Source organism: Zootoca vivipara, chromosome 2 (assembly GCF_963506605.1).
Source record: "Zootoca vivipara chromosome 2, rZooViv1.1, whole genome shotgun sequence".
NCBI lineage: Eukaryota > Metazoa > Chordata > Lepidosauria > Squamata > Lacertidae > Zootoca > Zootoca vivipara.
Genome location: NC_083277.1, coordinates 110,811,306 through 110,837,374, shown reverse-complemented (window position 1 = coordinate 110,837,374; position 26,069 = coordinate 110,811,306). Strand labels below are relative to the sequence as shown.

The window sequence follows — 26,069 nt, the reverse complement described above, 5'->3', positions numbered from 1 at the left end:
GCATTCTGGATTAGTTGTATTTTCCGGGTCACCTTCAAAGGCAGCCCCACGTAGAGCGCATTGCAGTAGTTGAAGAGGGAGATAACTAGAGCATGCACCACTCTGGCGAGACAGTCTGTGGGCAGCATAGCTGCCAAGTTTTCCCTTTTCTCGCGAGGAAGCCTATTCAGCATAAGGGAAAATCCCTGTAAAAAAGGGATAACTTGGCAGCTATGGTGGGCAGGTAGGGTCTTAGCATGCGTACCAGATGGAGCTGGTAGACAGCTGCCTTGGACACAGAATTGACCTGCGCCTCCATGGACAGCTGTGAGTCCAGAATGACTCCCAGGCTGCATACCTGGTCCTTCAGGGGCACAGTTACTCCATTCAGGACCAGGGAGTCCTCCACACCTGCCCGCCTCCTGTCCCCCACAAACAGTACTTCTGTCTTGTCAGAATTCAACCTCAACAACAACAACAACAAATGTCAAAAACAAAATATAGCACAGCACCAGCATGCTCCAGAATGACTCCCAGGCTGCATACCTGGTCCTTCAGGGGCACAGTTACCCCATTCAAGACCAGGAAGTCCTCCACACATGACCGCCTCCTGTCCCCCCAAAACAGTACTTCTGTCTTGTCAGGATTCAACTTCAATCTGTTAGCCGCCATCCATCCTCCAACCGCCTCCAGGCACTCACACATAACAATCACTGCCTCCACTGGTTCTTATTTGAAAGAGAGGTAGAGTTGGGTATCATCCGCATATTGATGAAGACCCAGCCCAAACTAAATGGAAGATGATCTGAATCTCACATGAACACTTGGTGATAAACATTGCTACAAACTCAGGCCAAGCCTTGGAACAGAATGAGTTATGATTTCAGCCTTCGTCTGTGGATTATGCTGCCTGGTCATAAGTATGGGAAAGGTATTTTGTAACCCATTCTGGATCCCTCCCCTCTTTCATATATTCATTCAATACCCTATTTGGATGGCTTTTTCTCTCAGATTTATGGATCTGCTATAACGACTCAAGAGTGTACAGATACTTTGATATATGTTGTCCTTATTGTGCAAGAATGAATTGTATGAAAATAACTTCTTGGGAGCCGAACATAAAAATTCCACAAAGTATGAATTAATCATATGAAAGCTTTATATCATGAATATATGGGCAAATTAACACTGGCATAACATTTTAAATATTCATTTTAAACTCTTTTGTTGGTATATGTTTTATGTTCCGTACGTCTGTACTATATAGACCACTGAAGAAGACTTATGGTCGAATTGCATTTGGTTTAGTTATGCGCAGGCTGAGTTGCATTTTTAAAATGAGAATTTAAAGGTTTTGTTAGTGTTAATTTGTTCATGATATAAAATTTTCACATCCTTAGTTTATATCATTTTACTTTTATATTGTTTAGACTTTTATGTTCCGATCCCAATTTTTCTTTTTCTTTTTTCTTTTGCTGGGACATATTTTCTTTTTGTCAGGTTTAGTTTACGTGACAATAAGTTCCTTACAGGCTTGGCATTAGTGCTAATATTCCCTGGGACCGCAGCACCTAGTGGCTGGGACTGAGCTGCCATTCTGTTTCCCACCCCCACCCATACCTGCCAAGTTGCTGTCGGAGAAATAAGGGACCGGGCCGGAAGTAGCAGACCGGAAGTAGCGCTGCCGCCATTTTGGAACTGGGCGGAGCATGCGCAGAAGTGAATTTTGATGCTGCTTTGCCCAGTTCCAAAATGGCCACCGCGCCAGAAGTCGCACTGCAGCCATTTTGGAACTGGGCAGAGCAGCATCAAAAGTCGCTTCTGAGCATGCTCCGCCCAGTTCCAAAATGGCCACCACGCCAGAATAAACCGGGAAAAACAACAACCTGTTTTTTCAGCTAGGAACAGCTGGAAAAACGGGGATTTCCCGGGGAATACGGGAGACTTGGCAGCTATGCCCCCACCCCCACTTGCCCAAGCAATGCTCAGGAGCATGGTGGGTAATCAAAATGGTGGCTCAGTCCACCCAGTGCTGATCGCAGCCTTGCCAGTCTTCTGTCAGCGGCTTGTCGCTGACAGGAAAGCCTACCTGGGCTTACCAAAAGGTCCTTTGCTGAAGTCCCCCTCAAACCCAGTGCCAACCCTGCTTCTTCCATCTGCCTTGTCTTCGTTCAATCTTATATGACCATTCTTAAAAAAAAGCAGCCCAATACTATTCTCATCCTTACTCCGACGGAAGCCCAACAACAATTCGTATTCCTAAGCAGATGCGTCTCTGGGGTTGCACGGCTTCAGTTCACACTTCTAGCCTGAAGCCCAAGAAGAAAACGGCAACACACTTTTAAAATCCCCATGTTGAACCTGATCCATTAGGTAGCTGTGTGTCTCACAGAGCATGGCTCGCAGACTTCATGTCTGCTCCCGGTGAAAAAGCAGGAAGAACTAGTGGCAGAGTTGCATTTTTTTCCTCCTGGGGGTGTGGTGGAAGGGTTATACAACTGCTTCACCATGATAACAAATCTAAACAAAGCTCAGGGAAGGGTGGTGGTGCCCGGAATGCGGTCCTGCAATGAAAAATCTGGATCTGTCTGCATAAGGAAGCAGACGCCCGATTCCTTTACCAGATTCTCATGGGTGAAAAACCTCAAGCAACACTCACTTAGCCTATCTCCTGCAGGCACCTTACACGTGGATGCATGAACCAGTTCACATTGTGATTGGTTTTTTTTAAAATTAAATCCATGCTACAGGAAGCTGAAACGGTTCCCTTATAGGCTAGCATGCTGAAGATACGGAATCTCAGGACTGTGAATACTCTAGGGCCAGGATGGAAGACCTGTGACTCGCCATATGTCGCTGAACTACAACTCCCATCATCCCTGACCATGCAGACTAGGACCCATGGGAGCTGGAGTCCAACATCTGCAAGTTTCCCATTCCTAGGGACAGGCAAGTGATAGGCTTGGGGCTCCCTAAGTACCGTGTTTCCCCCTTTTTAAGACACCGTCTTATAACTTTTCCCCCCTCAAAAAACACAGGGTGGCTTACTTTCGGTGGGATGTCTTATTTTTTTATTACCGGTACGGTTTTTACGGTTCAGGGCGCTGGCTCAGGGCACTGCTGGGCTGTCTTGAGTGCTCGGCGCTGCAGCAGCCCCCAGTTCCGGGTGGCGGGGTGGCAGGCGTCTTTGGCCGGGCCAGGCAGAGGCCGCTGGCTCATGCGCTCCGCCCGCCGCTGCAGGGCGCTCCAAGCTCCTTGGCCGGGCCAGGCAAGGAAGAAGCAGTGAGCCCAGCAGTGGCGGCAAGCACGGAAGTGGCAGGGATGGCGGTGGACGAGAAGGCAGAGCGCGGGGATGCAGCCAGCAAGGCGGGAGCGCGATCAGCTGTTAAGCGGAGCTCTTGGAGCGCCTCATCATAGCTGATCGCGCTCCTGCAGTGCTGGCTGCATGGAGTGACTCTGTGAGTGGAGGTGCCTGTGGAGGTTGGTTTCCGCGGCGCGGAAGTATGGCTTATTTTCGGGGTATGTCTTATATTTCTCAAATACTTAAAAACCCTGCCATGGCTTACTTTATGACTACGTATTAAAAAAGGGGAAACAGGGTAAGAGCTGTTCGACAGTGGAATTTGCTGCCAAGAAGTGTGGTGGAGTCTCCTTCCTTGGAGGTCTTTAAGCAGAGGCTTGACAGCCATATGTCAAGAATGCTTTGATGGTGTTTCCTGCTTGGCAGGGGGTTGGACTGGATGGCCCTTGTGGTCTCTTCCAACTCTATGATTCTATAATTCTATGATTCCTCAACTTAAGCACCTGCCCTCCTTTCATTTTGCATCTCAGGTGTTTTCTCTACCGCAAATAGGCAAATAGCAATTTAATTCCATCTTCCCCATGAGACGGCCCCAGAGGCTCTTGGACCAGGGAGACCTGGGTTCAAATCCCCATTCAGTGGGCCAGTCACTATCGCCCAGCACTTCCTTAGCTCATAGGACGAGACCTGGGCGAATTAAGTAGGAGGTGCTAAGATGCACAATACAGAGGAGAGGTTCTTGCCAATCTCTCTGTTGTGTTTTATACCAGGGGCTGAAAGAGTCCTTTTCTCTCTGTTTGGCTTTTGGAGGGTCAGAAGAGTGAGCAGAGCCAATGTTGCTGGCCCTTCCATCCTTGCACAGTTAAAAATAGAGCCCTGCTTTACTTTAAGAAACCCAGTTGCTAATTGGGGGCATGCCCTGTCTTCCAGAGGAAAACAGAGATTCAGTGATGCTAGCAGTTGTTGAACTCCAGCTCCTGCTGTCCGTGAACATTGGCCATGATAGCTGGGGCTAATGCAAGTTGGAGTCCAATAGCATCCTGGAGGTTGCCCATCTCTTACTTGACTTGCACAAAGCAACCAAATCCTGGTTTTCACAGTTTGTGCACTTTTAATTCTTCTGCTGTGGAAGGCAGAACCAGTCTGAGCTCGAGCCTTATCTCCCGACCACCCAAAGTCCTGGTCATCCTCCCTCTGAGCTCCTGAGATTCCACCCATATTCTTATCTTCACAGCAAGGCATTTCCTTATTTAATTAATTGGAAAGAAATGTGGAGATCGGCAGAGATCCAAATGTTGTATCCTAATGCCACAGGGTGATTGCAAATCTCCATGTTATAGATTTGGGAGGGGGACCACCCAAAAAACCCCAGAAATTAATAAATGGTAGTATTTTGACTATCTGGGATGTGAAGGGAGAAATGTAAGCTGCAGAGAAATTCTTGGGCCAGCTCATGCAAAAAATGACCTGGCCAAGCTAGGGCCATTAAGAAACAATACAGGACCATTGAGGACCATTGGCAATGCAAAAGAACTGTGTCCCCCCCTTGACCCAGGTGTAAACAGAGACAGGGGGTTTGGAAGGTTGCCAGAGTTAATTGGGTGTGAGGTGACAGGGAAAGAGAGTCTTGAGCAAGAGTTGCTGGGAAGAAGGAAGAAAGACTGGGATCCATCTTGGGCAGGCTGGGTGAAGGCTGCCAGGCAGAGATACCTTGGACTCTAGGGTTGCACTGCTGTGGGGTGCAAGCCCCTCTTGAAATGAGCATGTTGTAAGAGCTGGACTCCCTCCAAGGAGACTTAAGGTGTAAATAGGTGGACAAATCATATTTCTTAAAGCGACGACAGTCTCCGCTGTGTCTCAGTTCTCCCAAGGATCACAGACCCTGCGTGAGTCCCTGGAACCCCCTGGAATCTTACTGCAACTCAGCAGAGAGAAGGGGAGGCACCTGATTTTTGTAACATACACAACACAAAATGGTCTGACTAAACCAGATCTGCCTTGGGGCAACAGGTTTGGGGATGTTTAAAGCATATGGCTTCCCCCAAAGAGTTCTGGGAACTGTAGTTTACCCTTGCAGAACTATAATTCCCAGCACCCTTAATGAACTACAGTTTCCAGAATTCTTGCACGGGATTCTTGTGCATTAAACGCATGGTATAGATGTGACCCAAGGCTGCCAATTGAGATCATGGATGTTATGAACATCCAGTATACCTGAAGGAGCGTCTCCACCTCCATCGCTCTGCCCGGACACTGAGGTCCAGTGCTGAGGGCCTTCTGGCGGTTCCCTCACTGCGAGAAGCCAGGTTACAGGGAACCAGGCAGAGGGCCTTCTCGGTAGTGGCACCCGCCCTGTGGAACGCCCTCCCACCAGATGTCAAAAAAAAAAAAAACAACTACCAGACTTTTAGAGAACATCTGAAGGCAGCCCTGTTTAGGGAAGCTTTTAATCTTTAATATTGTATTTTAATATTTCTGTTGGAAGCCGCCCAGAGTGGCTGGGGAAACCCAGCGAGATGGGCGGGGTATAAATAATAAATTATTATTATTATTATATTTCTCTCTGGGCACAGAAGGTGCCGCTCAGTTTCCCCTATGGCTGGGTCCCTCGATTTGACAAGCAAGCCCAGTTCACATCCAGCTATGATGTTAAACGCTCTCCTTGTTTCCTTAGGAGGGTCGAGGACAGGGCAAGAGACCTGGCTCGTTGGTCTCCTCCCCTCGGCTGCATAGAAACCCTCCCTACTTAGAACAAAGCAAGTCTTCCCGACGCTGTATCACTCACCACGTCTGAGTACAACCGATTTGGGATGGTGGGTGTCTGTTGGTCGATGCAAACCACTTTCTTCATATCGTCAAAGCTGGGGTCAATTGGCACCATGTCAAAGAAAGGAGGCTTGTAATCTTCGACAATCCCTGAGATATGAAAAGATGGAGCAACAGGGAGGGAGGGAGGGAGGGAGAGATGTTTGAGGTCAGGGTGTGCAGATGTATAGGGCATTCCATCCATATTGCTGTACACCAAACTATCCAACTCATCTGCAAATGTGTTCAATATGTACCCTGGTCTGCTGCAGGCCTCCACGCTCTGCTAAACTTGAGTACGAGCAAGAAATGGCACACAGGGTGAGAATTTGCAGAGAGAGGGAGATGTTGATCCAAACAGAAGGCTCCATTTTCTGACACTTGGTTGTGCAGTCTCCACTGACTATAATTCAGCAGGGGGTAGAGAGATACACTATACCTCTAGGGGCCCCTTGAAATATACATGACCTCGCTGAACCCCCCCACCCAACACCATATCAGCATGGAAAGCCTTAATCCACAGAAATGCTCTTTACAACGATGATGAGTGTTTCATCTGTCAGCATATTAAGGATGCTTTGTGTATTCAATTGTGCCATTTTTAAACAATACGTTTGCTAATGTCGCCTGGGAACAGTTATACCGAACCTATGCCTTCATCTGGCTGCTGTTCCTTTCGGCAGCTGTCAAAAGTGTTTTGAGAAGCAAGTAAACCGTTTCCTGTGTTTTGGAAACCCTGGCGGAGGTAGGAACTTGTGTCATGTTGATGGTCAAAGGCATGCAGACCTTAAAGGGGGGGGGTCCAAAGCTTTAACAGCTCTTTATCCCAGCGCTGCCCCATCCCGTGGGAATCCACAAAGCATGCCATCAGCTCCACACAAATTCTGTTCGAAACATAAAGGTTAAGTAGTAAGACCCTGAATGTTCTGATATGCCTGAAGGTCGGCGGTTCGAATCTCTGCGACGGGGTGAGCTCCCGTTGCTCGGTCCCAGCTCCTGCCAACCTAGGAGTTCGAAAGCACGTCAAAGTGCAAGTAGATAAATAGGTACCGCTACTGCGAGAAGATAAACGGCATTTCCGTGTGCTGCTCTGGTTCGCCAGAAGCGGCTTTGCCATGTTGGCCACATGACCTGGAAGCTGTACACCGGCTCCCCCGGCCAATAATGCGAGGTGAGCGCTGCAACCCTAGACTGGACCTAATGGTCAGGGGTCCCTTTACCTTTTATATTAGAGACAGTGAGAAGCAGGTGATACCAGCTTCACGGTGCAGGCTGCTCCACTAGGCTGAATGGGGAACTGCTCCACCAACCTCAGTCTGGCCTCAGAGAGGCCCCACCTACCTGCATTTTTTCTAACAAGCAGTGTAGGGAGTAGCAATGCCTGTCAGATTCCTCCTCCTCCTCCTCCTCCTCCTCCTCCTCCTCCTCCTCCTCCTCCTCCTCCTCCTCCTCCTCCTCCTCCTCCTCAGTGTTGCTTCTTGTGGAACTCAGCAGAGAGAAGGAGGGGGGAGGGGACTAGAATTAGGATGGCTTCACCTGTCATTGGCTTTGGCGCCACCTACTGTTGGTCTCCATGCCTGCCGGCCTACCAGAAACAGTTGTGATTTTGTGAGATGATTTTCAAAGCCTGAAACACACGGGCAATGATTTTTGGGAAGCAGGGGTTCAAACTGATATATTTTCTGTGGCTACCTGCGGCACATGTACAGCATCATCAAGTATGTAGCATTAATTTGAGAAAGATGAGCCCATGCCCATTTTAGAAAGCACCAGGATCCCGTCTGCTCATAATTACCGGTATCCTAAAGATGATCTATCAGCCTTTCTATTGACTGCTGCTCGTATGGAGATAGCCAGATGTTGGAAAATCGGTCATGGGTTGAACATTGATTCTTGGTATAACGGAGTATGGTCAATAGCATTGGCTGAGAAACTAACATGCCAGGTGAGAGCGGCAAAAAGGGCAAACACAATCCAAATGCCTTTTATAACATATGGCAAATGTTTATTGAATACATAAATTGTTCAGACTCTGGCAGGAATCCACCCAGCACTCATGGGAAAATGTGGCATGATCTCTCAAATGAAACTTTAACACATGGCATGATAAAAGTCTATAATTTTATCAGGACAACAATTGTTGTCACAATTGTTTTCTCAAAATCTATCTTCTGTACCATGAAAATAAATAAAAACAGTATTCATTTTTTAAAAGAAAGAAAGAAAGAAAGAAAGAAAGAAAGCACTAAGATCCTGAAGATGGCCTGAAGACTTTATACACAGATCAAGGGAAGCTGACATGCTCCAGGCTTGCGCTGTGATCAGCTAGTCAGTACCCTCATTTTGCAAATGAGTTCTGAGCAATGCACTGGCGTTTTTGATGCTAGGATATCAAAGCTATGGCAAGCAAGATAACTGCATGTTTTTGGCACATTGCAATCAATTCCATTCACATTTTCCTGGTTTACTTAATACATTCGGTGGAACAGCAAAGCCAGCATAAGATAATTGCCAATGAAGCTGAGGAGTTTGGCAAGGGAATACAGGAGGGGGAATGGGCAATTTGTTCAAAAATGTCATAGTGCTGAAATCAGCACAAGAAAGAAATGGCGAGATTGCCGAAGAACAGTCGTATTGTTGATGGCGCAAACCCATCACATTGATACATGCCCTATGAGCCAAATGTTTGTATGGCTCTCATTAAACACAATCAAGCACATCCACCAGCCATTGAAATCTACGCTCTGGTAGCCTGCACCAGATTAGACTACTAAAATGTGCTTTCCATCGCCGTCATCATAACCATCACCATAATTTATTACTGATACCCCACCCATCTGGCCAGGCCTCCCCGGTCACTCTGGGTGGCTTCCAACATGATATTTGAGGACTGAGTGGAAACATATACAGTCGTACCTTGGTTCCCGAACGTCATCCATTCTGGAAGTCCGTTCGACTTACAAAAACATTCAAAAACCAAGCCACGACTTCCGATTGGCTGCAGGAGCTTCCTGCACTCAATCGGAATCTGCATCGGACATTTGGGTTCCAAAGAATATCCGAAAACCGGAACACTCACTTCCGGGTTTTCGGTGTTTGGGAGACAAAACGTACGAGTACCAAGGTGTTCGAGAACCAAGGTACAACTGTAGTTGAAAATGGTACCACTAGGCTTTGAAATGGGATTGGCTGTAGAGACCATATCTTTCTAATCTTTAAATAACTTCGCTGGCTGTGGTTCCATTTCTGGGCACAATTAAAAGTGCTGGTGCCAATCTTAAAATCCCTAAATACCTTGGAACTTAGGTTCCCCTGAATGTTATCATCATCGGAGACCCTTCTTGAGACTCTCGACTGCCTGAAGTTAGGCGTGTGGTGACTGGAAAGAAAGAGCCTTCAATGACTGGCACACCACATTTGGAAAATCTTTCCCAGGGAGAATTGCCCGATGCCACACACCTTCACAACTTCCCAGCGTCCGGCAATGTTTTTATTTGCACAGGCATTCAGTGGCAAAGCTGCATGCTCCAGTACCAGGGATGGAGAGCAGGCATGGTGTGGCTGGCGCATGTCCAGGGTGTGTGGCATGCGTCCCGGGGCTGTGGTACCCGGTGCGGTGGGAGGGTGCACGGTGCGTGTCTGGGGCGGCGGCGGCCGTGATGGTACCCCCCTCCCCGATGGTGCCGGGGGCAGTGCGCTCCCCCCTCCCGTTCCATGACAGCCAATGTGAACCCGAACATGAAAAAAAAACCTTGCTGTATTCTTGATGGCCGGGTACAACATCACAGCCCAAACCCATTTGCAGATGGATGGATGTTGAACATGTGGGCTAGTACCACTCTGATTACTTCATAATGTTGCTTTTTCAACATGTGTTTCTGAGGCCTTTATCTGAAATGCATGTTGGAAAAGCAGCATTATGAAATAGTTTTGAGTGGTGTTTGATGGAGAGGGGTGCAGAAAAGATACAGAAAAATGGTGAACAGTGGCAGTAATGTTTCGCGAGAATTCTAAGGTCCTTATCACCAGAATGCCTCTTAGTTCCAAAAATGGATGTAAGGGGGAGAGAGTACAGAGTACCTCCCCCTTATCATCAAGAGTAGCTCCTCCCCGAGCAGCGAAGGAAGCACAGGCTCGGGGGGAGGGAAGTCAGGATACGGAGCGAGAGAGTGCCCGGGCTCAGGCAGGATGAAAGAGCCCAGACTCCACAGACGGGAGGAGAGAGAAGGGGGGAATGGGGGAGAGGGAAAACATGGAGCGCAGACCCTTTCCTCCGGTTCCGGAATTACGTAAAAGAAGAAAGGGGAGGAGATTCAGTGTCCCGCGACTTTTATGTTGGGGATGTTCGCGCCGGGGGGGCACTTCCGGATTCTGCATCGGAGTGAGGAGACATGTTTCTGCACCTGCTTCACTGTACATATCAGCACCAATAAACACGTTATGGAAAAGTAACCTGAGGAGCGTCGTTACTCTAGAGTAGTCGCAAGAACCCCCTGACAACAAACAAACAAACAAACAATTTTGAGAACTACTAGCAGGGAAGAGGTCATAAAGGGCTCATGCTATAGCAGTTGTAAAGAGCTGCTTTGAACTTTGCTGGGTGTAAGCTTGTCACAGTGATTGCTGATGACACTGATATCTTAACCTTGTTCCTATATCACGGGGGAAACATGTCCATGCAATCTACTGCAGACAGTGACAAATTGTGATATTAAGCCATGGAATAATCAATAGCTGACGGGTGCAAATTTACAGTCTTTTGCTATTTGCTCACACCCTGGCCAAATTTGACAACACAGGTGGTTTGTTTGGCAACAGGGAATCCAGATCTGAAACGCTAAGGAGTGGGGCATTTCTGGATTCCAAAAAAACGTCAGGCTATAGACCAGCACTTTCTAAACTGTATGTTGTGATACATTAGTGCATGGGTAGGCAAACTAAGGCCCGTGGGCCGGATCAGGCCCAATTGCCTTCTGGATCCGGCCCGTGGATGGTCCGGGAATCACCAAGTGGATTGCCAGCGGTACTCCCCACCCTCCCTCTTCCCGGCTTCTCCCCGCCCTGCCTAGAGGGGGAAGGGGGCTGGGCTTTGTTGGTGTTAGCAGCAGCAGCAGCAGCAGCAGCAGTAGCAGCACTCAAATGGCCACCCTTTCGCGCCACTCATTGTCCCTCTGCTGCCGCCGCCGCCAGCCCCTGCTGCTCACAAGATACAGGTAAGCAGTCACCGGGGCTTGTGGTGCTCTTCATCATCCCCCCCCCCCTGAAAATATAGTCCGGCCCCCCACAAGGTCTGAGGGACTGTGGACTGGCCCCTTGCTGAAAAAGTTTGCTGACCCCTGCATTAGTGTGTTGGCCGCAGTGTGTAGGTGTGTCCTGCGAATGCTCCCTGTGCTCCTCCCAGGGCTGGAAAAGGGTTAGTTTAACGTCCGTTTTGCAAGCAAAACTGAATTTCTGCGTTGCAAAATGATGCACGTCGAAAAAAGTGTGTCACCACCAACATGAAAAGTTTGGAAAGCTCTGCAATAGACTGACATATCCCAAGATATCTTTGGGTGGAAGAAGTCTGAAGATAAACAGCCTGGATCTATCTTGTGATACGTTTCAATCAGAAAATGCTGTACACACACACACACACACACACACAGCCACCACGTGTGCATTTACAGGCTTTTGATGGCAATGCTCATGATCCTGCAGTCTGGGGGTGGAGAAGCATGGAATGCGAACTCCAAGCGGGACCAAATCGACGTGAGTCATGCACCAGAAAAAATACCAAACATGATCCACAGCACCTATAAAATTAATGTCATTGAACCATGCAGCATCAGGGGCACATGAAGACATTATGGGGTGGAAAACACTGTGGTTTGCTACAGATTGCTACTGACTACAAAGAGGTCTAAATACAGAATGTAATACGATTTAGTTTAGACATGTAATACAGTGGTGCCTCGACTTACGAAGGCGATCTGTTCCGCGGCGCTCTTCATAAGTCGAAACCTTCGGTTGTCGAGGCATTCGTATGTCGAGGTACCACTGCATAATATTGTTATAGATTACGGGGAGGTCTAAACCCTAGAAATGAATAAAGGGTAGGATTTTGATTATTTGGGATATGAAGGGACAAAAACACATTGCAGAAGAATTCTTGAGCTCGATTATGCAAAACCACCTGGCCAAGCTAGGGCCATTAAGAAACAACACAGGGCCATTGGGGGCCATTGGCAATGCAAGAGAACTGCCCTCCCCCCCTTGCCCTAGGGGCTTGGAAGGTTGCCAGGGTAACTGGGTCCAAGATGACAGGAAAAGAGGGTTTTTAGAAGAAGGAAGAAGAAAGACTGGGATCCATCTTGGGCAGGCTGGCTGAAGGCTGGCTGCATGCTGCGGGGGACAAGCCCCTCTTGAAATGGCCATGCAGACTGAAGGTGAATAAAAGGCAGGGGAAGCCCAGCCAGATGGGCGGAGTATATTATTATTATTATTATTATTATTATTATTATTATTATTATTATTATTAAATATATTCCTTAAAGCTACAATAGTCTCTGCCATGTCAATTATCCAAATAAACACAGGCCCTGGGGGAATACGTGGAACGCCCTGGGATCTTGCTACAGCTCAGCCAAGAGTGGAGGTTGAAGCTTCAAGCAGAGGCCAGACATTAAGTCCTGTATTGCTGGGCTTTTGAAATAAGTCCCAATGTGCCTTTCTTAGCAAAGCCGACCCACCCATGAGGCAAGGTGAGGCGACCACCTCAGGCAGCAGTCTTCACCAGGGCAGCAGATCCCAATGTCAATTTTTCTCTCCCCCCCTCTCCCCCTGTTCTTGATGTAGATGTTCCCCCATCCCTTATTCTCTTGCGGGGAGGGGATGCCATTTTGGGATCCGCCTCAGGTGCCAAAATGTCTTGGGCTGGCCGTAAAGGACATAAAATGAGCTCATATGCAGGACACGAGCACAAGAACCTCAACAATGGCTATTCAAAGTCACATGGACTCGTGATATAGACTCATCAGAACCACTAGCCATAGATAGGAACACAACCTGCATGATTCTGTCTCATTCCCCTTTAAAAATGCCCCATGTTCATCGCCATCGCTACTGGTTGTCTGTCTGGCATCTTCTGCCATTCAACTTCATTAGATGACTCTGGGTTCTAGTATTATGAGAGAGGGGAAATTACTGCTCTCAGTTTACTATCTTCACTCTATGCATAATTCTATACACCACTGCCATATTCATATTCACACACACACACCAGTTTACTCTGTTAGTGTCAAAGCAATGATTCTTCAACATCAACTTCATTGGACTGGTCATGTTGTTCGGATGCCTGGTTATTGTCTCCCAAAGCAACTACTCTATTCCGAACTTAAAAAATGGAAAGCGTAATGCTGGTGGTCAACAAAAGAGGTTTAAAGACTCTCTCAAGACTAAAAAATGTAGTATAAACACCGACAATGGGGAAACACTGGCCTGCACTATTGGAGAACAGCCTTTACCAAAGGTGTCATGGACTTTGAAGACGCTCAAATTCAGGACGAAAAGGAGAAATGTGCTAAGAGGAAGGCACACTTGGCAAACCCTCACTGTGATCAACTCCTGCCCGGAAACCTATGCCGCCACTGTGGAAGGACGTGTGGATCCAGAATTGGCCTCCACTGTCACTTACGGACTCACTGTTAAGACCGTGTTTATGGAGGACAATCTTACTGGGCTACGAGTGATCGCCAAGGAAGAAGACGACTCGCCTTTTTTCTAAGCTTATAAACCCCCATAAAAAAGGATTTGGTTGTAGAACTCAGCAGGAAGTTTCACCTGAGCCAATGGTCCTGTGAGGCTGACCAGCGTGCAGCCCCCCCCCCTCAAAGCTCAAACTACTCTCTAACTCCGGCAAGTTATTTTCAAGGGGTTGCCAACCAAATGGCAAGAGGCCAGGTTCATTGTTCCTAAAGCCTTGTGCCTTTGGCGCCACCTGGTGGCCAAAATCTCTGCTCACCTAGAACCTCTGGCAGCTGGTCTTTTGTTTGTTAATCCATTCCAATGCTAATTGGCTCCATATGTCTTTAGCACTGGAGACTTTAACCATTTGGGGCTCGCTGACATGGTGTTTTCTGGGTTTCTTAAATATTGATTGCCCCAATGCCCAGCGAAATGTCGCACTGAGCCTTGTTATAACTAAAAACAGAACTGTCAATGCAGTGATCAGGCCCATCAAAACAGTAATCAAAGCAAGCAAGGATTTCTCTATTATTATTATTTTTGTATAGGACTCCACGTTTGGTAGAGATTGTGTGTGTTTCTGCTGGCATGTGTGTGCAGGCATACAGCCACATTAGGCACTTAAGAGTTAACAGGCATCCAATTAAGGTCGTGCACTGTGAATATAATAGGCTTATTAATGGGCAGTGCTTATTCCGAAAGAGAGATTTAGGATTAGCCCAGCCAATCTGTGCCTTGACTAGGAGATTCTTTTTGCTTTTTAATTAACAAGTGTTTTCTTTTCAGCCTCTCATTTCTGGGGGCAGGTAGGGCTGAGAATTAGCAAACGGCTGCTTCACCTGTAACATAAGTTCCCCACTGGGAAAGGCCAGGGTGAATCCTGGTTGGCATCATTGTGAACTGAGAAGAATCCAAGCCACAGGAACAAGCTAAACGTCATGATCTCAGGAAGTACGGTTCTGAATCTTGGATTTAGTATCAGGCAGATTGTGCCTCCGATACAAGAGATTGGGATGGGTTTATTTCCTGAAGCTGATGCTCCAATACTTTGGCCACCTCATGAGAAGAGAAGACTCCCTGGAAAAGACCCTGATGTTGGGAAAGATGGAGGGCACTAGGAGAAGGGGACGACAGAGGACAAGATGGTTGGACAGTGTTCTCGAAGCTACCAACATGAGTCTGACCAGACTGCGGGAGGCAGTGGAAGACAAGAGTGCCTGGCATGCTCTGGTTCATGGGGTCACGAAGAGTCAGACATGACTAAACAACAACAACAACAATAAATAATGTAGCTCCTTTCTCTAAAGCAGGCATCCCCAAACTGCAGCCCTCCAGATGTTTTGGCCTACAACTCCCAGCATCCCTAGCTAACAGGACCAGTAGTCAGGGATGATGGGAATTGTAGTCCAAAACATCTGGAGGGCCAAAGTTTGGGGATGCTTGCTCTAAAGAGCTCAGGGTGGTGCACATGGGTCTCCCTCAACCCACAGTTTACCCTCATAACAACCTTGTGAAGTATGTTAGGCTATGAAAAAATGATTGGCCCAGGCTCATCTAAGATGCTTCCAGATGGCTTTTCTGAGTTGCACAAGATCTGGCTTTTATACAGCACCTTCCAGTGCAATTAAGATACGGAAAATGATGGAAAATTGTGCTGGAAAGTGCAGAACAACAACCCCTAGCTGACAACGTTGTGTAACCACCACACAAATCTATCTGGAAGAATGCTCAATAAACAACCAGCCTAGAAGCTGCCCAAAATAACTTCCATGCCCGGGGGGGGGGGGGAGATCAGAACTCAGGTCTGCCCGGTCCAAACCTCTCTCTCTCACTGCTAGCACGCTGTCTCTCATTTGGCATTTCTTTACTTTCTTACTCTGTTCTTCCCTGCATGAAGACGAAATAGCGGCTGCACCAGATCTCGGTCTACATCACTCCAAGCAATTTACAGGGAACCTGCACGTGCTGCAAAATTCAGCAGACCGTCCAAGTGTCCCTGTTTTCCAGGCACAGTATTGGATTTACAGAAGCCACCCAGGTTTCTGATTTGATCCTGGAATGCCCCGCTTTTCCTTAGGACGTCCCTACTTCCGCTGGAGAAATGTTGGAGGGTATGGAATAGGATGTCCCTTTTTTCCTAAATTGGAGAAATGTTGGAGGGTATGAGAATTGCACAGCACCATTTTCACGCTGCAAAGCTGCATAGCGAAGATCGGTTTCTGGCCTCTTTCCTACAGGGAGAAACGGGACAAGAAGCCGTTTCTCGGAGGCCTCTGCATCCTCATGAAGATAGAAATGGCTTTGCTGCAATTCCCCTGAAGGATTGGCTGGGGGATAGTAGACGTTCCATAGACGTGGCCCATTGCCAGGCTGAGCTGCGATGCTGCTTGTTTCCTAATCAGAGCTGAACAAACAAAGTGCTGATTGAGTCTAATGGTCCCTTTAATCAGTAAGCCTGGCGCTGACACTAGATTACAGTGTTTATAATTTACAGCTAATCATTCGCGTGGAAAAGGAAAATAAAAGAGAGCCCTCCATCCAACTAGACCAGCCGAAAGCCTTCGCATTAACAAGCCTGATTAGTGATTATTTCTGTGCAGGGAGCCAAATGCAAGGGAGGTGGTGGTGTATGGCTGTCCTCCCCTTTGCATTCTCTGGCTGCAGCTGCTATTTTAAACCCTAAATTGACAATTTAGTCAGGCTGGCTGTGTGAGATGTTACAGCAGGGGTGGGAAACTGGATCTGGCTAGGGGAGCCAGATCTTGATCTCCCTGACCCACCCACCTTTCAATCACATGTCAGCATGATTCTGGGGAGGGGGGACGGCAACCTGTTTTTTGCCCGCATGGTTTGCAATAAAACTGTGCAGGAAAAGGCACAGCTTGCAAAATGCCAACATTCAGCTGATCATTGGAGCTTGCAAAGCCGGGCGCATAGCACTCCATGTGACTTTGGCCAGGGACAGATGAAGACCCATAGAGCACAAGAACCAGGTGCCCCCGTGGGAAGCCCACAAGCAGGATTTAAGCACAACAGCATTCTCCACACTTCCGAGTCCCAGCCACTGATGTTCAGAGGCATACTGCCTCCAACAGAGGAGAGAGGCATCGTACCAGAAGCCGAGCACTGCGTAGAATGGTAAAATGCACATGGTCATTTGCTATGGGATGGAGACAGTACTTTCCAAAGGGATGATGGGACTTTGGATGTCCTGGGAGGAATCTAAAAAAACGTTGTGAAAATGCTTTTTTTTAAAAACCACTTTGAAAAAATATATGGAATTTGCCATAGCTCGCTATCGCCATCTAGTGTCACATTTGTATAATGCACCTTACAACACACTTAAAAGGTTTTATTTGCAGCTGTATAACCGAGTCCATGATCTAATAAGACAGCAGGGACTGCTACTGCTTTTGCTGATCTGATGTAAGCCACTCTGGGAGCCCTTTTGGTTAATGAGCTGGTTAAAAATGCTTAACACGTTTTTAGAGAAAAGCTTGAAAAACAAGGCACACACTATGGCTTAGGACAAGGTTGAGCCAGCAGTCCAACAACATATGGACAGTCACAGGTTCCCTATCTCTGGGCTAGGGAGTCATTTAAGGTTAAGGGGTGATATGATAGCCATGTTCAAATATATAAAAGGATGTCATATAGAGGAGGTAGAAAGGTTGTTTTCTGCTGCTCCAGAGAAGCAGACACGGAGCAATGGATTCAAACTACAAGAAAGAAGATTCCACCTAAACATTAGAAATAACTTCCTGACAGTAAGAGCTGTTCGGCTGTGGAATTTGCTACCAAGGAGTGTGGTGGAGTCTCCTTCTTTGGAGGTCTTTAAGCAGAGGCTTGACAGGCATATGTCAAGAATGCTTTGATGGTGTTTCCTGCTCGGCAGGGGGTTGGACTGGATGGCCCTTGTGGTCTCTTCCAATTCTATGATTCTATGATTTATGGCCGTCATAAAGAGTGGGATTGACAAACCAACTTGATTATATTTGAACCTTGAGTTAATGGTCCCCTTACCGTTAACGACAGTTCTCCGGGCTATCTCCCAGATGACCAGGCCATATGCCCAAATGTCGGTCCGCTTGAAGGATTCAAAGCGGTCCATTTGAATCTGTTCATCTAAAACTTCAGGCGCCATGTAGCGTTTTGTGCCCACCCTTGGGTTGTTGCCAATGTCCAAGTAGTCGCTGCTCTGGGAATGCATGACTGCCAGACCTGAGAGAGAAACACAGCGGCAACGGTTAGAAGAATGCTGGTCTATGATGGCAACTGATGAGCCTGTTACAACATCCTGCCAACTTATGCCAAGACTAAAGCATATACTAGTAACTGAATTACCGTTTTAAGCCTGCCTGAACAAAGCTGCTGTGCGTGTTACTCATCGACAAATATTCTGAGTGAGTAAATGTTATTTTCACATTTTACAAGACCGTGTGATTATTGTTTTAAGGGAGGTGGGGAATACCAGGAGAATCCAGTCTGCCTTAAAGCACCCTGGGTTACTAAAAGGGTAAAACTAGCCTATCTGAGCTTCCCTTTTAAGCTGCAAAGGGATGCACTCTGCTGGACTCACAAACGTGAGGAAGGATAATATTGAATAAATATACCCTCACCTAGCATCTATTCATATCCCTGCACAAAAAACACACCTCTCCACTCTGGCTTGGAGTGGCTAGCAGTCCACCTGCCTGCCTTTCTGTGTGCCCACTTGTGTGTAATCACTTGGAAAGGGGACGCGGGTGGCGCAGTGGGTTAAACCACCGAGCCTAGGGCTTGCCGATCAGAAGGTCGGCGGTTCCAATCCCCGTGATGGGGTGAGCTCCCGTTGCTCGGTCCCAGCTCCTGCCAACCTAGCAGTTTGAAAGCACACCAGTGCAAGTAGATAAATAGGCACTGCTGTGGCGGGAAGGTAAACGGCGTTTCCATGTGCTGCTCTGGTTTCCGTCACAGTGTTCTGTTATGCCAGAAGCGGTTTAGTCATGCTGGCCACATGACCCAGAAAGCTGTCTGTGGACAAGTGCTGGCTCCCTCGGCCTGAAAGCGAGATGAGTGCCGCAACCCCATAGTCGCCTTTGACTGGACTTAACCGTCCAGGGGTCCTTTACCTTTCTTTTTAATCGCTTGGAAGATGTGAGAATCAGACTTCCCCATGACTCTCTTCTTCCCCTCAAAAGCTTCCTAATTCCTTAAGCAGAGGTTGGACCAGCATTTCCAGTGTGCCACCTCAGCACCTAAAGTCTACTTACTTACCCAGGTCAGCAATGCAGCACTGCTTGTTGTTCTTGACTAAGATGTTCCTACTTTTTAGGTCCCGGTGAGCAATGGCTGGCTTGCCCTGGGTGCCAAAGATCTCCACGTGGAGATGGAGGAGGCCACAGATGATGGAGTTGGCGAAGAGTAGGCAGCTCTCCACATCCAGGGCTGTGTGCTGAAGGTAGTCGTAGAGGGAGCCGTGCTCATGGTAGTGGGTGATCAGCCACAGCTGGGTGCTGGAGTTCCTCGAGGTCATGTCGGAGGCAATGAATCCTGCGGTCGGTTGAAGGAGGGCAGAAATCAGAAGTGGACCCCACAGACGGGCATGGATGATCAAGGTGCTTCAGAAAGAAATGCAAAATGGCTGCCCGTTTTGCCCCAAGGAAATTTTTAGGAGGGGATTGTGAGAATGAGGGGAAGGCAAAATAAGAAGGATGGAGGAGAAAGGGAGAGAAGCAGGAAAAGGTGAAGCTAGGATAACTAGGAAGGGATTGCAGAGGAGCAGACGAGAGTTAAAACTGAAGGAGGATACTGGTGAACTGAGAATAGATGCTATGCTGTTGGATCCACAGCTCATTATACTCAATACTCTGCTCTGACTGGCAGTAGGCCTCAAACTCATTCTTCACGATTCCAAACAGAGGCATCTCCCAGGTTTGCTATTTGTGGCTGCACAGGGGCAGGAGGAGGAGAAAATAAAGGAGATATGAGGTAGGGATGGACAAATACTGCCGTTTTGGTTTTGCTCAGTTCTTCATTTTTCCGATCTGGTTTGTGACATCTGTTTTCAAAAGCACCTGTTAAAACTCACCAGCATTTTAGGGCTTATTTCTCCTAATATACAGAATTTTGTGGCAATTTTGCCCAATTTATACATACTGCAAAGCCCATTCATATTTCCCCCCTAATATAATGCACTTCTGTATGTTATTTTCCCAAGCACATGCATTTAAATGCACACTTTGCCCTAGTATATTCATTTCTGTACAAGTTGCTTGGTTAGAGAAATGAATTGCAAAATTCAGAGACTGGAAATTTTGAATAATATATATACAAGTGGTATCTTGGTTCTCAAATGTAATCTGTTCCGGAAGTCTGTTTGACTTCCGAAATGTTCGAAAACCAAGGCGCGGCTTCTGAAAGGCGCAGGCAACCCCGGAAACAATAGCCGACAGGCACATCAGACGTTCGGCTTCCAAAAAATGTTCAAAAACCGAAACACTTACTTCCAGGTTTTCAGCATTTGGGAGCCAAAATGTTTGAGTACCAAGGCATTCAAGAACCAAGGTTCCACTGTATATATATTTAGTGCTTCAACGTGTTCCCCCCTTCTTCTCCACCACCCGTGGGCTCATGAAACAAAACCTAATTATCTTGACTTCCTACTGAACCCACAAGAAAGAAGGGCATTTTCGTTGACCAGGTTCAATGCAAATCCATCGAACCTCCTGTGGGGAAGATTCTTGGGCAGGGCGAAGGATGAGAGGATCTGTCTGTGTCATGACCCTCAGGTGGAAAGCCTTCTACATATGGTTTTTCATTGTAATCTTTACGTTGACCTTCGTCAACAATTCCCGGACCGGCTCTGCATCCCCAGAAGGAGACCAGAGCGGGAAATCCTACAATTCCTTTTGCTGGGGAAGGACCAGGTCCTCACCAAGATGGTGGCTCAATATCTTAATTTACTATTTTCTCGTCGTTATACTCTGCAGTCGTCTGAATTATTAGAAGCCCCATTGTCGTGAAAGCGGATAGCGGATTACTCCCTTCTCTCTCTTAACACAGCGTTTGCCACAGTGACAGTTTTAATCTGTTATTATTTTGTCTGCGAGTTTGTTTGATGCCAATAAAGGTTTTACTTACTTACTATTTAGTGCTTTTTTTTAAAAAAGGTGTCAGAACTAAGCTCTGGCTCAAAAAAAAAGAAAGAAAGAAAGCATTGACAATACTGATTTATCTGTGGTGACATTTCCGGAAAAATCGCCCCATTTCTGCTCACCTAAGATGTTGTCATGCCTCAGCAGCACTGTGTTGTAGATCTCTGTCTCACGGAACCATGACTGCTCATCTCGGGACGAGAAGATCTTGACCGCCACATTTTCCCCATGCCATGTAGCACGCCACACCTCCCCATATCGTCCTTTGCCTGTTGGGGGTGACAATTTTCACACAAGGTTTTGCTTACCTCCACCTAGGTTCATGATCCTGGGCTGGTGCATAAACATACACCAGGCGTGGCCAACTCCCAAGAGACTGTGATCTACTCACAGAGTTAAAAACTGGCAGTGATCTACCCCCTTTTGGGGGGTTCAGGTCAAGGTTGTCGAACTTTTCCTATGAAGGAAAGCCCTGTTTTGGGGGGTTCAGGTCAAAGTTGTTGAGCTTCTTTTAGGGAGGAGGAAAGCCACATTTTGGGGGGATGCAGGGCAAAAATGTTGAGCTTTTTTTTAAGGGGAGCTAAAGTTGTTGAGCTGCTTTGAGGGGAGCCAGTGATCTACCAGTGATCTACCACAGACGTCCAGCGATCTACTGGTAGATCACGATCTACCTGTTGGACATGCCTGACATACACTAAAGAATGTTAGCACATATCTGCATCGGCCACTGAGGGTCTTTGATTCATAGGTGTGTTTTGTCACAGAAATTGAAAATAAACAGTCCCTAAACAGGACTGAATGCACAATCTGTATGAACAACACAACCTTTCTTGGACTTGCTATTTGTGATGGCAATTCCACACAATGCTGAGCTAAGGAATGGTTCGAGGGTCCAGAGTTTAGGAGAGAGCTGGGAAATATGATCCTGTTTTCACACATGTTAGGAGGTTCACGGTTGGTGACAATTTGCACACCGGGTTTCCTGCTGCTTACCAACACATTCAACCAGGCTGATCTGCCGAGCCACGGTTCTTTGGACGAGGAAGGGCAGCCCAGAGCCGCTCCCGGTGGTGCAGTCATCATTCAGCAGGTTCTAAATGCAATTTGAAACAAGCGGTGACACACAGAGAAACAGCAAGGGAAATGGCAACGCCTAACAGCGCAGGTTGGCGGTTCAAATCCCTGCGACAGGGTGAGCTCCCATTGCTCAGTCCCAGCTTCTGCCAACCTAGCAGTTCAAAAGCACGTCAAAGTGCAAGTAGATAAATAGGGACCGCTCCAAGTGGGAAGGTAAACGGCGTTTCCGTGCGCTGCTCTGGTTCGCCAGAAGCGGCTTAGTCATGCTGGCCACATGACCTGGAAGCTGTATGCCGGCTCCCTCGGCCAATAACGCGAGATGAGCACCACAACCACAGAGTTGTCCGCGACTGGACCTATCGGTCAGGGGTCCCTTCAGAACCACCCTGAGATGTACGGCTGAAGGGCGGCGTACAAATTGAATAAAGAATCAAATAATCCATGGGCGTACCCAGGATCAAAGCTAGGGGAGGGCACACCAGCCACGCCCCCCAGCCACCCGATTGGCTAGCTGGCAATGACGTGGCCAGGATCCCCCCAGGAGGCATGGTCAACATCCACGCCCCCCAGAGAAAATAGGGCCATTTGCAAGGCAGCACACGGAGCCACTTGCGCTTGCACTCCTGCCTCGCCCGCTCCTTTAATGGCAGCGGTGACTAAAAAGAGGCAGCGGCAGCGAAGCTGCCTCCGTTGAAGGAAACCTGGACCTGGACCTGGACTAACTTCAGCCCACACTCTTTCAAGTCACAGCAAGCACAGCACAGAAAGTGCTGCCCCACAATGCTCCACGGCATTTCATTTGCATGTATTGCTTCACAAGTGCAAGAACATTAAGTCATATGTTATTTAAACTTTAAAAGAGAGTGTCTGGAGTAGTTTTTATAGGTGGGAAATAGAGAAAGCGTTAAACGACTGAGGGCTGCCTTTTTAAAAACAAACAATTTTTTTATTGATTTTTAAACAAATGCAATATCCATTAAACATCCAGCAGCAAATCTAAAGGTGTCTGTTTTATCCATTGTCTCTAGACATAGACTTCACATTCAACAAACATATTACTTAATGCAACCCGTCCACTGAGAATATTGAGCGGTTGGTATAGGGAGGTCTCAACTTTGGTCATTCACATAGTTAAAGAAAGTGGTCCATATATCTTGGAAGGTGTCTCTATTTGTTATGCCTTTAATTGCCTTCCTGAGTGTGACCCAGGGCTGTCTTCTGCAAAACTCTGCGAAATGGGAACTAAATTCCCACAGGAAAGGCAGGATGAGGGGAAAAGTCACAGGCCCATGCAGCAATAGACTGCCCGCACTCTGAGCAGGTGGTCTACCTGCCATTTAACTTTCCCACAATGCCCTGGAGTGCATCAATTCCAGGGTCATTGTGGGAATCTTAAACGGCGGTTGTTCCCAGCTATACCTGGCAGAGATCAGAGCACCAGGCATTTATTTTTAAAGGCGGGTCCGGTCCATCAGTGAGAGAACCTGCTGGAAAGTTTGGTCTCAAAGGATTCTTCCCTAAGGATTCTGGGAGCTGCTGGCACTGATCCTGGTCATAGCTGCCAAGTCTCCCGTTTTCCCCGGGAAATCCCCGGTTTTCCAGCTGTTCCTAGCTGAAAAAATGGGTTTTTTTGTTTCCCCCCGGTTTATTCTGGCGCGGCGGCCATTTTGGAACTGGGCGGAGCATGCTCAGAAGCGACTTTTGATGCTGTTCTGCCCAGTTCCAAAATGGCTGCAGTGCGACTTCTGGCGCGGTGGCCATTTTGGAACTGAGCAAAGCAGCATCAAAAGTCACTTCTGAGCATGCTCCGCCCAGTTCCAAAATGGCTGCAGCGCTACTTCCGGCCTGCTATTTCCGGCCCGGTCCCTTATTTCTCTAACAGCAACTTGGCAGGCACTGATCCTGGTTTGAAGCACAACTAGGAAAGCTCAAACCAAAACCTTTCACCAGCCCACCACCACCAGCGAAGCGAGATTCTGGGAGATCACAGAAGCTCAAGGGACTTCAGGTGAGATTGCATTCCAATGCAGGGTGGGACAGAGGTGCGATTACAGACTACTTACTTTTAAGGTACTGTCACCAAGCGTGGATGCCTTCAGTATGAAATCCATGTCCTCCAGATCATCAGACCTCAACCGTATCCGTCTCTGCCGGCTCTGGAACACCTTCCATACAAACAGCCCCACCAATGCAGCGAGAACCAAAAAAGCAAAGAGGGGAACCAGGATCATCAGGAGAAGGTTCTGAAGAGAAGGACTCTCTTCTTCAGGCTGATTTTCTTCACCTGGTTGGAAAGAAAGGAAATGAACTTGGTTACTGTCTAATGGTAAGGAGTCTTCTTGGCATTGTCAGTTTTCATTTCTTAGTGCAGAAAGTCTTGATCTGATGTGTAGAGATCTTTCCTATTCTGATTAGTTCAGAACTGTTCTAGAAGTTTCTGTGAGAGAAACAGGAAGAAGGTTTCTGACGTTTTGGTTATTTCTCTGGGAAGCTGTATACAGCTGGTTTAAATTGGTTCTGTTGTGTTTCTGTCAAGGTCGTACTGACTATAATAGTAAGACAAGGAGGAGCCTGCGTCTCACTCACTTTTTCTTTCTATCTCTTTGTTCTGGTATTCAGTTCTGTATGATTAGTGTGAGAGATTTTACTTTATTGGGTTCCATGATCACTGCAGATGGTGACAGCAGCCACAAAATTAAAAGACGCCTGCTTCTTGGGAGAAAAGCAATGACAAACCTAGACAGCATCTTAAAAAGCAGAGACATCACCTTGCCGACAAAGGTCTGTATAGTTAAAGCTATGGTTTTCCCAGTAGTGATGTATGGAAGTGAGAGCTGGACCATAAAGAAGGCTGATCGCCGAAGAATTGATGCTTTTGAATTATGGTGCTGGAGGAGACTCTTGAGAGTCCCATGGACTGCAAGAAGATCAAACCTATCCATTCTGAAGGAAATCAGCCCTGAGTGCTCACTGGAAGGACAGATCGTGAAGCTGAGGCTCCAATACTTTGGGCATCTCATGAGAAGAGAAGACTCCATGGAAAAGACCCTGACATTGGGAAAGATGGAGGGTCCAAGGAGAAGGGGACGACAGAGGACGAGATGGTTGGACAGTGTTCTCGAAGCTACCAACATGAGTCTGACCAAACTGCGGGAGGCAGTGGAAGACAGGAGTGCCTGGCGTGCTCTGGTCCATGGGGTCACAAAGAGTTGGACACGACTAAACGACTGAACAACAACATGATTAGTGTTAAGGTTAAGTCTTATTATAAGTTTATGTTTTATTGTTTTTTGCTGCAACTGGATTTTTATGGACCGTGCCAATCCTGAATGTACTGGATTTGTGACCATTAGGCTCATTTACCTTCAGTAGCAGTAAAGCTCTCCTGGATGAAATTCAATTGCCTCTGGTCTATTTTTTTGGGAAACTCTGCTATGTGTTTCAGTCCCCCCCCCCGCTCCCCCCTTCAATGGGTGACAGACATTCACTCCAATCAAATGGCAATCAAGCTACTACCTATGGGATCTCCTACCTATGGGATCTAATAATAATCCTCGAGGCAAGTTCCCTGCAAGAGAAAGCATAGCTGTACCTGGTAACTGGATGGTGCGATTCAAATTACACATGTCGGTCGAGCAACATATTATGGCCGTTTTTGTCGTGTGGGAGCCTCTGCAGAACTCAGACATGGATTGAAGGCATCCTTTCTTGTGGATCATTACCCCCTCTGTCAGATGCTTGCTCACAAAACACAGCTTCCCTGTACAAGTGCTATTGAGACAGTTTGGATGCTCACAAACACAGTTCACCAGATCTGCAGGAAGACAAAGAAAGACAGCGTTTCCCCCTGATGTTTGAGCCTTTGATTCTTCCCTGCCCGGTAAAAGGATGATGGAGAAACGTGCTTCAGATTTTGCCACGATTTATATTTTCCCAAACAAGATGTGCAAACTGAATCCCAGCTAGCCTTTGAAATTCACACGTCTCTGAATTTTGGGATGCCATTCCCCAGCCAAATTACGTGTACAAAAATGTGAAAATTCAGGGGA

The 26,069-nt window shown here is 47.3% G+C and overlaps 1 protein-coding gene across 3 annotated transcripts in view; it reads right to left on the bottom strand.

The window, feature by feature from the left end:
* ACVRL1 (activin A receptor like type 1) overlaps window positions 1–26,069 on the bottom strand; it is a 48,586-nt gene that overhangs the window by 4,836 nt on the left and 17,681 nt on the right. For all 3 annotated transcript variants that reach the window (XM_060272028.1, XM_060272030.1, XM_060272029.1), the window contains 7 exons: window positions 25,613–25,834; window positions 24,084–24,304; window positions 21,937–22,036; window positions 21,066–21,212; window positions 19,064–19,339; window positions 17,831–18,028; window positions 6,066–6,196 (listed from right to left, as the gene is read on the bottom strand). In XM_060272028.1, coding sequence (XP_060128011.1) covers window positions 6,066–6,196; window positions 17,831–18,028; window positions 19,064–19,339; window positions 21,066–21,212; window positions 21,937–22,036; window positions 24,084–24,304; window positions 25,613–25,834 — 1,295 coding nt within the window. The remainder of the gene's footprint in view (window positions 1–6,065; window positions 6,197–17,830; window positions 18,029–19,063; window positions 19,340–21,065; window positions 21,213–21,936; window positions 22,037–24,083; window positions 24,305–25,612; window positions 25,835–26,069) is intronic.